This window comes from Lissotriton vulgaris, chromosome 4_1 (genome assembly GCF_964263255.1).
Source record: "Lissotriton vulgaris chromosome 4_1, aLisVul1.2, whole genome shotgun sequence".
Classification (NCBI taxonomy): Eukaryota; Metazoa; Chordata; class Amphibia; order Caudata; family Salamandridae; genus Lissotriton; species Lissotriton vulgaris.
In genome coordinates, this window is record NC_141691.1 from 2109856853 (window position 1) to 2109869035 (window position 12183).

General features: G+C 45.9%; 1 protein-coding gene across 1 annotated transcript in view; it reads right to left on the reverse strand.

Moving 5' to 3' along the window:
• Window positions 1-1527: 1527 nt before the first annotated feature.
• The window catches only part of LOC147725141 (uncharacterized), a 104177-nt gene continuing 93521 nt past the window's right edge, over window positions 1528-12183 (reverse strand). Inside the window, exons 5-6 of the mRNA XM_086967118.1 lie at window positions 3673-3776; window positions 1528-1679 (exon numbers count right to left, since the gene is read on the reverse strand). Coding sequence (XP_086823244.1) covers window positions 1568-1679; window positions 3673-3776 — 216 coding nt within the window. The 3' untranslated portion in view covers window positions 1528-1567. The remainder of the gene's footprint in view (window positions 1680-3672; window positions 3777-12183) is intronic.

The following is a 12183-nucleotide window of genomic DNA, read 5'->3' on the forward strand; positions in this document are numbered from 1 at the left end:
AATTATCGAGTCCGCTGACCCTGGTTCTCGAACCTGCCGCGTCGGGATTTGAACACCGGTCCAGGGCCGTCCGAGAAGTATCGAGTCCGCTGACCCTGGTTCTCGAACCTGCCACGTCGGGATTTGAACACCGGTCCAGGGCCGTCCGAGAATTATCGAGTCCGCTGACCCTGGTTCTCGAACCTGCCGCGTCGGGATTTGAACACCGGTCCCGGGCCGTCCGAGAATTATCGAGTCCGCTGACCCTGGTTCTCGAACCTGCCACGTCGGGATTTGAACACCGGTCCAGGGCCGTCCGAGAATTATCGAGTCCGCTGACCCTGGTTCTCGAACCTGCCACGTCGGGATTTGAACACCGGTCCCCGGGCCGTCCGAGAATTATCGAGTCCGCTGACCCTGGTTCTCGAACCTGCCGCGTCGGGATTTGAACACCGGTCCCGGGCCGTCCGAGAAGTATCGAGTCCGCTGACCCTGGTTCTCGAACCTGCCACGTCGGGATTTGAACACCGGTCCAGGGCCGTCCGAGAATTATCGAGTCCGCTGACCCTGGTTCTCGAACCTGCCACGTCGGGATTTGAACCCTGGTCCCGGGCCATCCGAGAAGTATCGAGTCCGCTGACCCTGGTTCTCGAACCTGCCGCGTCGGGATTAGAACACTGGTCCCGGGCCGTCCGAGAATTATCGAGTCCGCTGACCCTGGTTCTCGAACCTGCCGCGTCGGGATTTGAACCCTGGTCCCGGGCCGTCCGAGAATTATCGAGTCCGCTGACCCTGGTTCTCGAACCTGCCGCGTCGGGATTTGAACACTGGTCCCGGGCCGTTCTCTTCTTCCGGGTCTGCCACCTCTAACCAGTGAGCCACACCACTCCACTCAATCAGCAACGCTCGGAGTCTAGCATATGTAGGATCACCTGCTGGAATTGGTATACGCATGAACAAATACAAACTTTTTGAGCAGTAAAACCACTTTAACAATCGTGATTCTGCCTCCCAGATCTCGCGGTAGTCGGATCCATCTTTCTACTTTCATGGCAAGTGTTTCCGTCCTTGGTCCATAACTGTCTCTAAGAGCTGTTTCTATAGATGACGATACCCGGATATTTCACTATTTCCTCCAAGTCTTTGCTGAGTCACAACCAGATGCAGTCACAACACGGCCCAAGAGCAGACAAATATTGTGAAAAGCGAGAGTAGACATATCCTTCCATTGCACGCTCTATTCTCCATACCTTCTTCACAATTTGCTTCGGGAATTAAAAAAAGTTATGTAATGGGGAGCTGCGCCCAATGGACTATTGGTCAAGGGGGCTATGGTTTGATAAAGTTTGGAAATCACTGCCATAAAGTGATCAGAGCTTATTGGAAGTTGTAATCGGTGATCTTGTCATTAAATCCTATGTGGCAGCGCCACCCAGTGGCACGGACAGGTACTCTGCAGTGGCCGCGGTGCCTCACAGGAGGTTCAGACATTCGGCTCCTTAGTGCAAATGTAAGGTCTGGGGAGTCCACATGAAGACGACACCCAGTGGCACAGATGGGTACTCTGCAGCCTCCTTGGTGCCAGTGATCAGACGTAGGGCTCCTTGGTACAGATGTAGGGTCTGGTGAGTCCACATGAAGACAGCCACACGGCTCGGAATCCAATGAAAGCGCACTCCCCGGAGTCTGATATTGAACATCTGGAAAGAGAAAGATGTTGGCCAGAGTTAAACAGTGTGAGGCAGAGGTGGGGATTCAACGCAGCTGGTGAAAGACTTAGAGGCTTTAAACAAAGTGGAAACAATGGGATAGGAATCAGTGTAGGTCATGGCCTGTTGCGCTGCCCCACGGGTACACTGCCTGCTGCGCTGCCCCGAGGGTACACTGCCTGCTGTGCTGCCCCACAGGTACACTGCCTGCTGCGCTGCCCCACGGGTACACTGCCTGCTACGCTGCCCACGGGTACACTGCCTGCTGCGCTGCCCCACGGGTACACTGCCTGTTGCGCTGCCCCACGGGTACACTGCCTGCTGCGCTGCCCCGAGGGTACACTGCCTGCTGCTCTGCCCCACGGGTACACTGCCTGCTGCGCTCTCCACGGATACACTGCCTGCTGCGCTGCTCCACGGATACACTGCCTGCTGCACTGCCCCAGGGGTACACTGCCTGCTGCGATGCCCCACAGGTACACTGCTTGCTGCGCTACCCCACGGGTACACTGCCTGCTGGGCTGCCCCACAGGTACACTGCCTGCTGCGCTGCCACACAGGTACACTGCCTGCTGCGCTGCCCCACGGGTACACTGCCTGCTGCTCTGCCCCACGGATACACTGCCTGCTGCTCTGCCCCATGGGTACACTGCCTGCTGTTCTGCCCCACGGGTACACTGCCTGCTGCGCTGCCCCACAGGTACCCAAGTCAGTCGCGGCGGGCATGGCTCATGGGTGGTGGTGGTGGAGGTACAGGTTGGGGGGTTTAATAAAATAAAAAACTGACCTTGAGTCCGGGTCCTGCGTCTTCTTGGCTCCTGCTCTCCTGCTCTCCTGCCTCTGACAGGAACAGGAAGCAGGCAGCCAGGCTCCCTCCCCTAAGCCAATCACAACCTGCACCTTCAATCCATTCAAGGCCAAGACAACACCACAATTTGTTTTGTTTTCTCTTTCCATGGTGGCATGCATTGGTGATGGTGAGCCCTGAGGTATGGGAAAGAGGCGGCTACTGTAGTGCGGTCCCTTTAGTCTGTATGATTCTAGGTCTATGGATGGATTAGTTGTTCATGACGTCAGAGGGTGACTTCTCAACTGGCTCCTCCTTTCCTAGTGGGAAGAGCCCTACTTTCACTGATTATCTAAATGGGAAGAGGTCTTTGGTGCCACATTGTTTTGGTTTGACTATTTAAACTACTTACCAATGTTGATCCGCCTTGGGTACATGTCATCACAATTAGTTATGGCCCAAAGGCACTCTAGACAGGAGAGGCAGCCACTTCTATCGGCCTTCATCGCCCAACGCAGTAAAGGCAAATGTGTTGGGGTAGAAACACTCTGGGGCTTATTGTTTGAGGTGGATGTGTGTGTATGTGTGTGTGCTTGGCTTGGGGGCCGTATGACCTCTTGCAAACAGACCAGTTAGGTACAATGACTGGGACTTGCTTTTTTCTTGATACTTGTGCTGTAACATACCCCATGCAGTTACCTTTTTTAAGCAAAAATCATAGTAGATGTGTTTTGTAAACTCCACCATGAGATTCAATTTTTTTCAAACTTTTCTTGCCGGGGACAAACTTTCTCACCCAACACCCACCTCTTCCACTTCAGGCTAGTTCGTGTTTTATACACAGGTCTAAAACTTACACCACACCGACCACTTTTAAAATTCACCAGCCACCACTGAGACCAGCCAGACCCAATGTGTGCTGGAGAACTTGTTTTCGCCACTTTTAAAATTCACCAGCCGCCACTGAGATCAGTCAGACCCAATGTGTGCTGGAGAACATGTTTTAATAAAGCACATCCAGTGCTCGCTTGTGTGAAACGGACCCTTGTTGCAAGTCCACGGTTGGTGGTCACGGCTTCCCAAGGGAGTCGGCTGAGCCCATCGTGATGTTTATTACTCACTCATGTCTCTAAATCAGAGATCACAACCAGTCTGAATACAAACACAATGATCCTATAATAAGTGACAGGCTCTCACAGGCGGCTGCTGCAGGCGGTCCCGTTCGCCCAGTGGATTCCATCCTCGCTCTTCCTCAGACCGACCCATGGGTGGTGCTCCCTAGAAATGTCCAGCAAGAAATTCTGCAGGAAGGAAAAAGGATTCAGCGCCGTATTTTTTTTTTTACATTTCTCAACAATTATATATGGAAGGAATTAAACAATCAATATTTAACTCAAGCATATGTCTTCACTCACATAGTGGGAATTGAGTGAAAACATGTCTGATTAAACACATTTTACAACAATACTTGATTCACAGTTTTGTAGTCAGTGGGGTGGGTAGAATTTAGGGGCATATTAGCAAGGGGAAGTATCGCCGCTTTAAACTCGTTTATCGCAGGTCTCCCAACGCCTGCTCTGACCAGGTGTTATGGCATTGATAACGTGGGTGTGTGGCTCATAACGCTGATTCCATCCCCCCATATTATCAATGCACACATTAGCGCATGGAAACAACGTTTGTTTTCATGCGCTAATGTGCCATATTGCTGACTATCGCCGGATTTCATTTCGCCTGCGTGATGCGCATTGATAATAGCGCGCTATCAAAGCGGAAAAATTCGGGGATAGCTGGCGATATGGGAATGTGCGTTGTACGTTTTCTAACACACTTCTAGGTAATATGCCCCTCAGTTTTATCATTTTATGTTGGAAGACCACAAGGCGGTAGTGAATGGAGGGTTATCCGGTGTAGTTATAGATCACACACATCACATTACATTACACACACATCCTGTCAAATCTTTTCTCTGCCATGTTCTTTCTAGATAGTCAGTGATAAACGAAGCCTCTGTGATGAATCACCTAAAATCTGTAATTTTAGGTAGATATTTGTTTATTTAAAATAGCTTAAATTTATTTAAAAAGAAGAGTCATACACATACAAATAAAAGATTAACCTATTAAAACGATACTATTATTATTATTATCGATACTTGTAAAGGGCAATTGTTACCGTACGATTAGATCACTGACACAGCTTTTCCAAACACACACGCGGAGCTCTGTCCCGCTTTTCGATTAATCTATTCAGAGAAGTTTTCAGTGAATTGTCACTGCTCACCTACAAAGGGATTCTCCAACTCTACGGCTGTAGCGTAAGGTTAATTGAGCCTTCCTGGGCCATCAACATATCCTATTGGATTGACAGCCTTTCCTCACATTGAGTACCCCGACGGGTCCTCATGTGAGTAAATCTCTTTTCTTCTATTCTTCACGTGTGGCACATCATTTTCACGAGGCTGCCCAGTCTTAATATCAGATGTCCCTTCATCAATAGTCTTGAAGAGACCCCACATTGTTTTGAGGGTCAAAACGCCGTCGACAAACAAAAGAAGCGAACCATTCTCTCAGGGCTTATCACTATATATAGCTGCTGTTCATATGGAATTATTTTGATAATGGTCAACTTGTACAAACTGTGGAAACCTTGTATATAATATTCACATTGTCACTTAGTTTTAGGTTCCCATTTTCATTTGGGACACTATGCACAAATGTTGTATTGATTTACAATGTTTACTTCAAATTTTATTCAAAAATCCATAAAATATGCTACAGTGAAATCGTTGTGTTAGTGGTTCCTTCGCCCTCTGCTATAAGTTAACCCTCCATATTGCGATTGTGCTTGTGTATCATAACTTCATAATATATTATTCCACAGGAACTATTGTCTTTCCTATATAAATACTGAGGATAAAGCCATGTCTTTATTCTTTTCCGGAACTGTAAGAGATCATCCACTTGTCTAATCTGAAGTGGAAGTTTATTCCAGAGGCGTGAGACTTCTGTGCTAAAGGCCCTGCCTCCTGATTTAGTTTTCCTGACTCTGGGCACCTTCACCAGATTGGCGGAAGAGGAACGAAGAGTTCGGGGGTGGGGGGGGCATACCAAGTAAATTTATCCTGCAGTGATTTAGGTCCAACACCATGCAATGCGTTAAACACTCTATTTAGTGCCTTGAATTGTATTCTTTGTGATATTGGGATCCAGTGGAACTCTGAGAGTGCCTTAGAGGCAAAGGAGCGACGTGGTCTCATTGGTGCCAACTTCGCCGCCATGGTCTTTATTCTCTTTAGTCTCTCAATCTACATTAGCATATACCGTTAAAATTCCATTAAACAGCTGAGTTGTTATAAAGCAGTGCTGATAGACCTTTCCATCAGTTCGGCAGATCTAGATCTCCTGACCTACCCTTCCATCTAATCAGGAGCATGGCTACGATGGGGTTATGGGAGAGGCGTGCGTTTCATCCCTTAATATTCACATTTTTATTAGGTATTTGGATCCAGGTATCCGCAGTCAGGTATGCTGAGGTCAGTGTTGAATTTCACCTGGGATTAGAAGCACAGGGGACAGACTCTAAAAATTCTGATGTATTTACCTAAGCTGATCTTTCTTCTCTCATGAAAAATGCACACACACACACGCGCGCCTCACCCCTTCACCCCTTCACCCCCGCACACCTCAGCTTCATAATTTAAAAACCAAGGTTTATTTCACACATTTTGAGCTTTGGTGGAGTTGTAATGTCTCAGCATGAGGCTGTCCCCCACGTCCCTATCACATGTTGTTCCTCAGGGATTCCCCCACCCCACTGCACATATGTCACCATCGCCTCCAAAAGGTGTGTCACCATCGCCTCCAAAAGGTGTGTCACTATCGCCTCCAAAAGGTGTGTCACCATCGCCTCCAAAAGGTGTGTCACCATCGCCTCTAAAAAGGTGTGTCACCATCGCCTCCAAAAGGTGTGTCACCATCGCCTCCAAAAGGTGTGTCACCATCGCCTCTAAAAGGTGTGTCACCATCGCCTCCAAAAGGTGTGTCACCATCGCCTCTAAAAGGTGTGTTACCATCACCTCCAAAAGGTGTGTTACCATCGCCTCCAAAAGGTGTGTTACCATCACCTCCAAAAGGTGTGTTACCATCACCTCCAAAAGGTGTGTCACCATCGCCTCCAAAAGGTGTGTTACCATCACCTCCAAAAGGTGTGTCAACATTGCCTCCACTTATCATACAACCAGGTGCATCCTCTGGTGGTATGATACCATTATCTTCATCTATCATACAATAAGGTGCACCCCCAACCCCTTCATCCTGCAAATATACAAAATCTTCTTCCACCTGGACTCCCCCACCAAGCCTCCTCCACACACTCTTCGATGCTACAGCCACCCTATCCAAATTCCATACTTTACCACTTCTCAATTTAATGTAAAGCTTCACCATTTCTTCCGGATCTCCCAACAGCCGAATCAACACAAGCCACCAAAATAACCTTTCTTTTTCAACGTAGACTTAGCTCTGACTATACCTGAAATGACCCGTGTGACATAAATTAATGACCATTTTCCATACTCCCTTGAAGGGATAATTCTGTCACTCATCAGAAGCGTTCACTTAACCACCATGAATTCAGGCTTCACCTCCCAAAAAGGTTTAACACACACTCGATCCTTTGTTTCAGGCAAACCATCCAAAATATACAACTTAATGTCCTCTAATACTTTATCATTTGCATATCCTCTTTTCCATTCATCCTTGTCGATTGCAGAAGAACCACAGCCATTCAGTACGCTACCTGGAACCCATATTCTTCTTGCCAATAGAAAACATCCACCAGCTGCCGTAGTAACCGCACTCCTGTGCGATTGGTAAATGAATCATCGCTGAACAATGCTACACTCACAGGTCCCCTCTCCTCACACACTCCTTGTCAACACTTGTTATGTTAATAATGCAGACTCGCAGAAGAAGATAAAGCAAGTTCATTCATTCTGAGGCGCGCAAGGCTGCTGCCATTTCACCACCTTCATGCTCCTGACACTGCCTGGGTGGAATTAAACTAGAAACCTATGGAATCCATTCCACATTCTAGATTCTAATAACAACCACAACAGAAGGCCACCACCACTCTATGCCAATCTAGCAAGGTGCAGATTTTCCCTGGCAGATTATCTAATGTGTCAAGCTCCCAGAACTCAGATTTGAATATTTTCAAAAAAGTTTTTTTATTCTTCAAAGCACTGTTTTTCCTGTCACTGATACCCCCGACAGTCCCTCAACCACAGCACTTAATTTTGGGGTCTCACCCATGCAAATTTCACTCATTGGGAGAAGGACAAACAAGATCTAAGGATGTTTTTGCTTGAGGCGATAAACTCTATTGCTGTTAACCCAATGCTTTCTGAAGATGTGCAGCATAATGGGGAAATGGTGGCATATCGCCCCAAGTCTGGAGCAGCCCCACCTCATATTACCAGGCTCTATGATCACGAGGCAGTAAAAGTCACCCAGGACCCTCAGAGACTAGAATTGCTTTTCCACAAGGATATCGAAGAGCATTATACAGAAGTGTCTGCCCACCTGTCTTAAGAATGACTATCTTAAGTGGGCCCCCTCTAATTTACCGGCAGTGGGAGCAGCCAAATTAGTGCGCTCTCCAGAGGAGGTGGCAGAGGTGATTAAAAACTTGTCTAGGGGGAGGAAGTTTAGGAAGATGGGTACCAATCTGGGTGGTACCACCTCTTTGTAAAGCAGCGCAAGGGGCGATGGCGCAACTGTTTAACCATATATTAGCAAGGGGTAGCAAACCTCCCTCCATCCTGAGAGGAAACATTATCTGCTTACTTTTTGAAGAGAAACAGGAGCCCTGTAAATTTAAATTCAGCTCGCTGCATAACGCTACTCAACACCGATTACAAAATCTTGCCAAATTATTAGCGCCATAAATTCTGCAAAATATTCATAATGATCAAAATGGCTTAATTCCCAGACAACATCTGGCCGAAGACATTGATTATGCTTGTGTTGTAATCCAGGGGCGGCTCTAGGCTCATGGAGGCCCTGGGCAGGGAGCGTAGGTAGGGGGCCCCAGAAGAGGGGGTCCGGGCAGGGCGGAGCACAGAGGCCAGTGAAGAAGGGGGGTCAGGGTGTTTGGAAGTGGTATAGCACCGGAGGCCGCCAAATCCCTGCCAGGGGCCGCCACGCAAATATGTATCCATCCTCAGAGGATTATTATATTAAGGATATATATTGGCGTGGTGGCCCCTGGGGTTTGGTGGCCCTGTGCAGGTGCACAGCTTTCACATGCCTAAAGCCGCCCCTGTGTAATCAGACCTAGGCTCCTAGTGTAATTTTCCTGATTCATGCCCTTAAATAGGTATACTTTATCATATCCTTATATAGGCATAGAAATCACTACACTATTTGGTCTAAGCCACACAGCCCAAATACGGCATGGCTACTTCCACTAGGTTCCGAGAATCAACAACGATTTCTTGGAAAAACCCACCTTCAGCTGCTAGGAACTTCCCCCTGCTTGAATATTAAGTTCTCCAAGAACTCCTGGCGTTTTTCAAGAATTTAGCCCTTGAGTGACGATATTAAGTCCAAACATGCATCAAACTCGACACCTTCAAAGTATATAATATGCTCAGGTTTGGCCAGTCAAACACACAGTGGTTTGGAGCAGATCGACTATCTACTTGCCCGACGCCCTGCAGCAGCAAGTGCCGAAGGAAGCCGACCCTCCAGCTGACTCACTGAGCGAGACGCTGTCTTTTCTCTTGCCGAGAAATCCAGCTCCAGTGTTTCTGGTTTACCCATGAGAGTATCTGGGAAAATCGAGTTCTGAGAGAGAGATGCAAGACCTCCTTCATTCTAAAACCAAGGTGCGGAGCGGATTAGACCTCTTAGAGAATTCTTGGAATAGATTCCTGGCAGAGAACTACTAAACTTAGACTACTCCTCACTTACTTCTTCCCTCATACTAGACTTAGGTTAGGTACACCGGGGTATGCGTATTTTAGAAGCACCAGTTGAGTACTATTAGTCAGTATTTATTACTGTATGTATTTTATACATTTTATGCACTTTTATGGCTTAGAAACCATATCATGCTGTTACAGTACTACTTTATAATACTGTTCGTATTATATGCCTTGTACTTTATAACCAGGATTACGATTGTAGCAGTTCATTTCCAATGCTTGAGAAAGAAGACTGTTCAATAAATACTTTTATTTAAAACGCCCGTCTCTCTATTTCTCTGCATCTCTTTTGAAACGAAGCATGCACGATTGACTGAGTAAAATAGTTATCTATTGTTTCCGCGACTCTAGAGATTTGATTTCTTATTCTTGGGAAACAAAGTTGTCATGTTTATGCGGTTGTCAGAAACGAATCCCTTCTTGTTTATTCGAGAAAGTTTCTAGTGACCTCTGATCTAGCTGGCACTCACTATTAGGTTTAATATATTCTGTAGAGACCTAGTAGACCTCAGTCCTACATCTAAACTACAGTATATATTATTCCAATGCGCAGAGCCTATTGGGATCATAGGAACTACACTACACTAGTGCCAATGGAAGTCCAGCTTCTTTCTTTCATACTGATGCCAAATAAGCATTTGATGGGATTCACTGGTCTATCTTATTCTCGGTGCTGTAAAGGGTGTGGTTCCCTGATAATCTAATAAATGTCTGGAGGGTTATTTATACTGGGGCAAATGCATCAATGATAATTAATGGCAATATTCCTAAAGGATTCCAGATCACATGAAGTACGAGGCAAGGGTGCCCGTTGTCACCTCTCTTGTTTGCTTTCTATTTCAAGCCATCGGCAAGAGCTTTAAGACCTATGATAGAGATAGAGGCTTTGTAGGAGGCTGGCTACATGACACAAATCAGAATCTCTTGTTTGCGCTCTATATCAGATCACCAGGGGTATGAGGGAGTGGTGCCCATTGTCACCCTTCTTGTTTTCTCTCTATATCAGATCACCAGGGGGTATGAGGCAGGGGTGCCCGTTGTCACCCCTCTTGTTTGTTTTCTATTTCAAGTCATTTACAAGAGCTTTAAGACCTACGATACAGATAGAGGCAATCATTCCTGGGGCGCTGAAAGTAAAACTTTTGCGGATGATCTTGTGGTATTTTTCTCCTCCAAGGCCCAATCAATTGTAGCACTGTTTAACGTTATCATTAATTTTGCTAAGGCGGGGTGGTTATAAGATTAATAAGTCTAAAAGATAGCTTCTGCTCTTTAACACCCACAGAGATGCCCTTCCAAGTGATCTATGGGCTGTGTGTAGTAACAATACCAAGCGTTGTCTAGAAATTTGGGGGCATATTATCAAGAGGGTTTATCTCCGCTTTTTTGGCTTTAAAAGCCAAGAAAGCGGAGATAAAATTATCTCCCTATTACCTAGCTGTCGCTAACACCAGTTAACGACAGCTAGTAGGAGATAGCGACCATCTTGGGCCCCACTTTGCATGTCAGTGATATTTATCATTAATGACATGCAAAGTGGGCGTGCCAAGATGTTAGCGACTGGAAACAGTCGGTAACATTGCTATCTCCTATTACCAATTTTTGGAGATATTCTCGCTAAGCGCGAATATCTCCAATAGCTAACACCAGCCCCTGAGCAGTTCTTAGCCATGTTATCCAATGGGAGGTGGATAACATGGCTATGAGCATTAGCTCGGTAATGCATGAATATCTCTGACTTTTCAGCGATATTCATGCATTGCGGCCGATTTTTATCGCATTTGCAATAAACCTTGGTAATACCAAGGTTTATCTGCGATAAAAATCGCCGCAGCTCAGCGGTAAATTTTTGTCTCTAATCAAGCAATAGCGATAATTATCGCTATTGCTTGGTAATATGCCCCTTGATTCTCTGAGAAGCTTGATGATTTGTACAAACTGAACATAGGCCTGTAACTTGCAAAAATTCAATCACTTTTCTACCGCTAGGATCACTTTCCCATTTCTATAGGAGGGAGAGCAGAAACAATAAAAATGAAAATCGTACTCTTGATTATGTTTTAATTATCCGTGATGCCTATTGTGATTGAGGGAAATGATTTTTAAAACTTTAGAAGGTTTATTTAGATTTTTTTTGTGGAATAAACAATCCCTCTGCACCAGTATTGAAAAGCTTAATGTTACAAAAGACAAAGGTAGAGTGTCAATACCCAATTTACAGCACTATTTGCAATGCACATTTTTTGATGCTCATCCCTAGGTTGTTTAAACGAGGCTACTCCACATTTGATAACTTTTCAAGTGGCATCAATGCAGCCCACGCATACACTTTAGTTTTCGATGGCGTAAGTCAAGGCAATGAAGACAGTTCATTATATTTCTCCTCAGGCATGATATTTATCGATGCACCACTATCGATAATGAAAGACATTAAACAACGTTGACTTTTAGTGTGATTTTCGGACAATGTTTGAACAACTTTGGTGTTTTGTCATGTCAACTTTGATTGGATCTGTATTTTTCCTCACTTGCAGCCAGTCCAACATGCACACCTTTCACTGAGGTAAGTATTGTCATGGCACAATCATCTTCTTCATTTTCACTTGACATTGATACTGAAAAACTGGTTCACGAAGATTTGGATGCCAATTGACTAAACTTGGCATTGATTTGTCTCAGCTGATGTGGTTGCTTGGCCCTGTGGGAGTGCGTTGAAA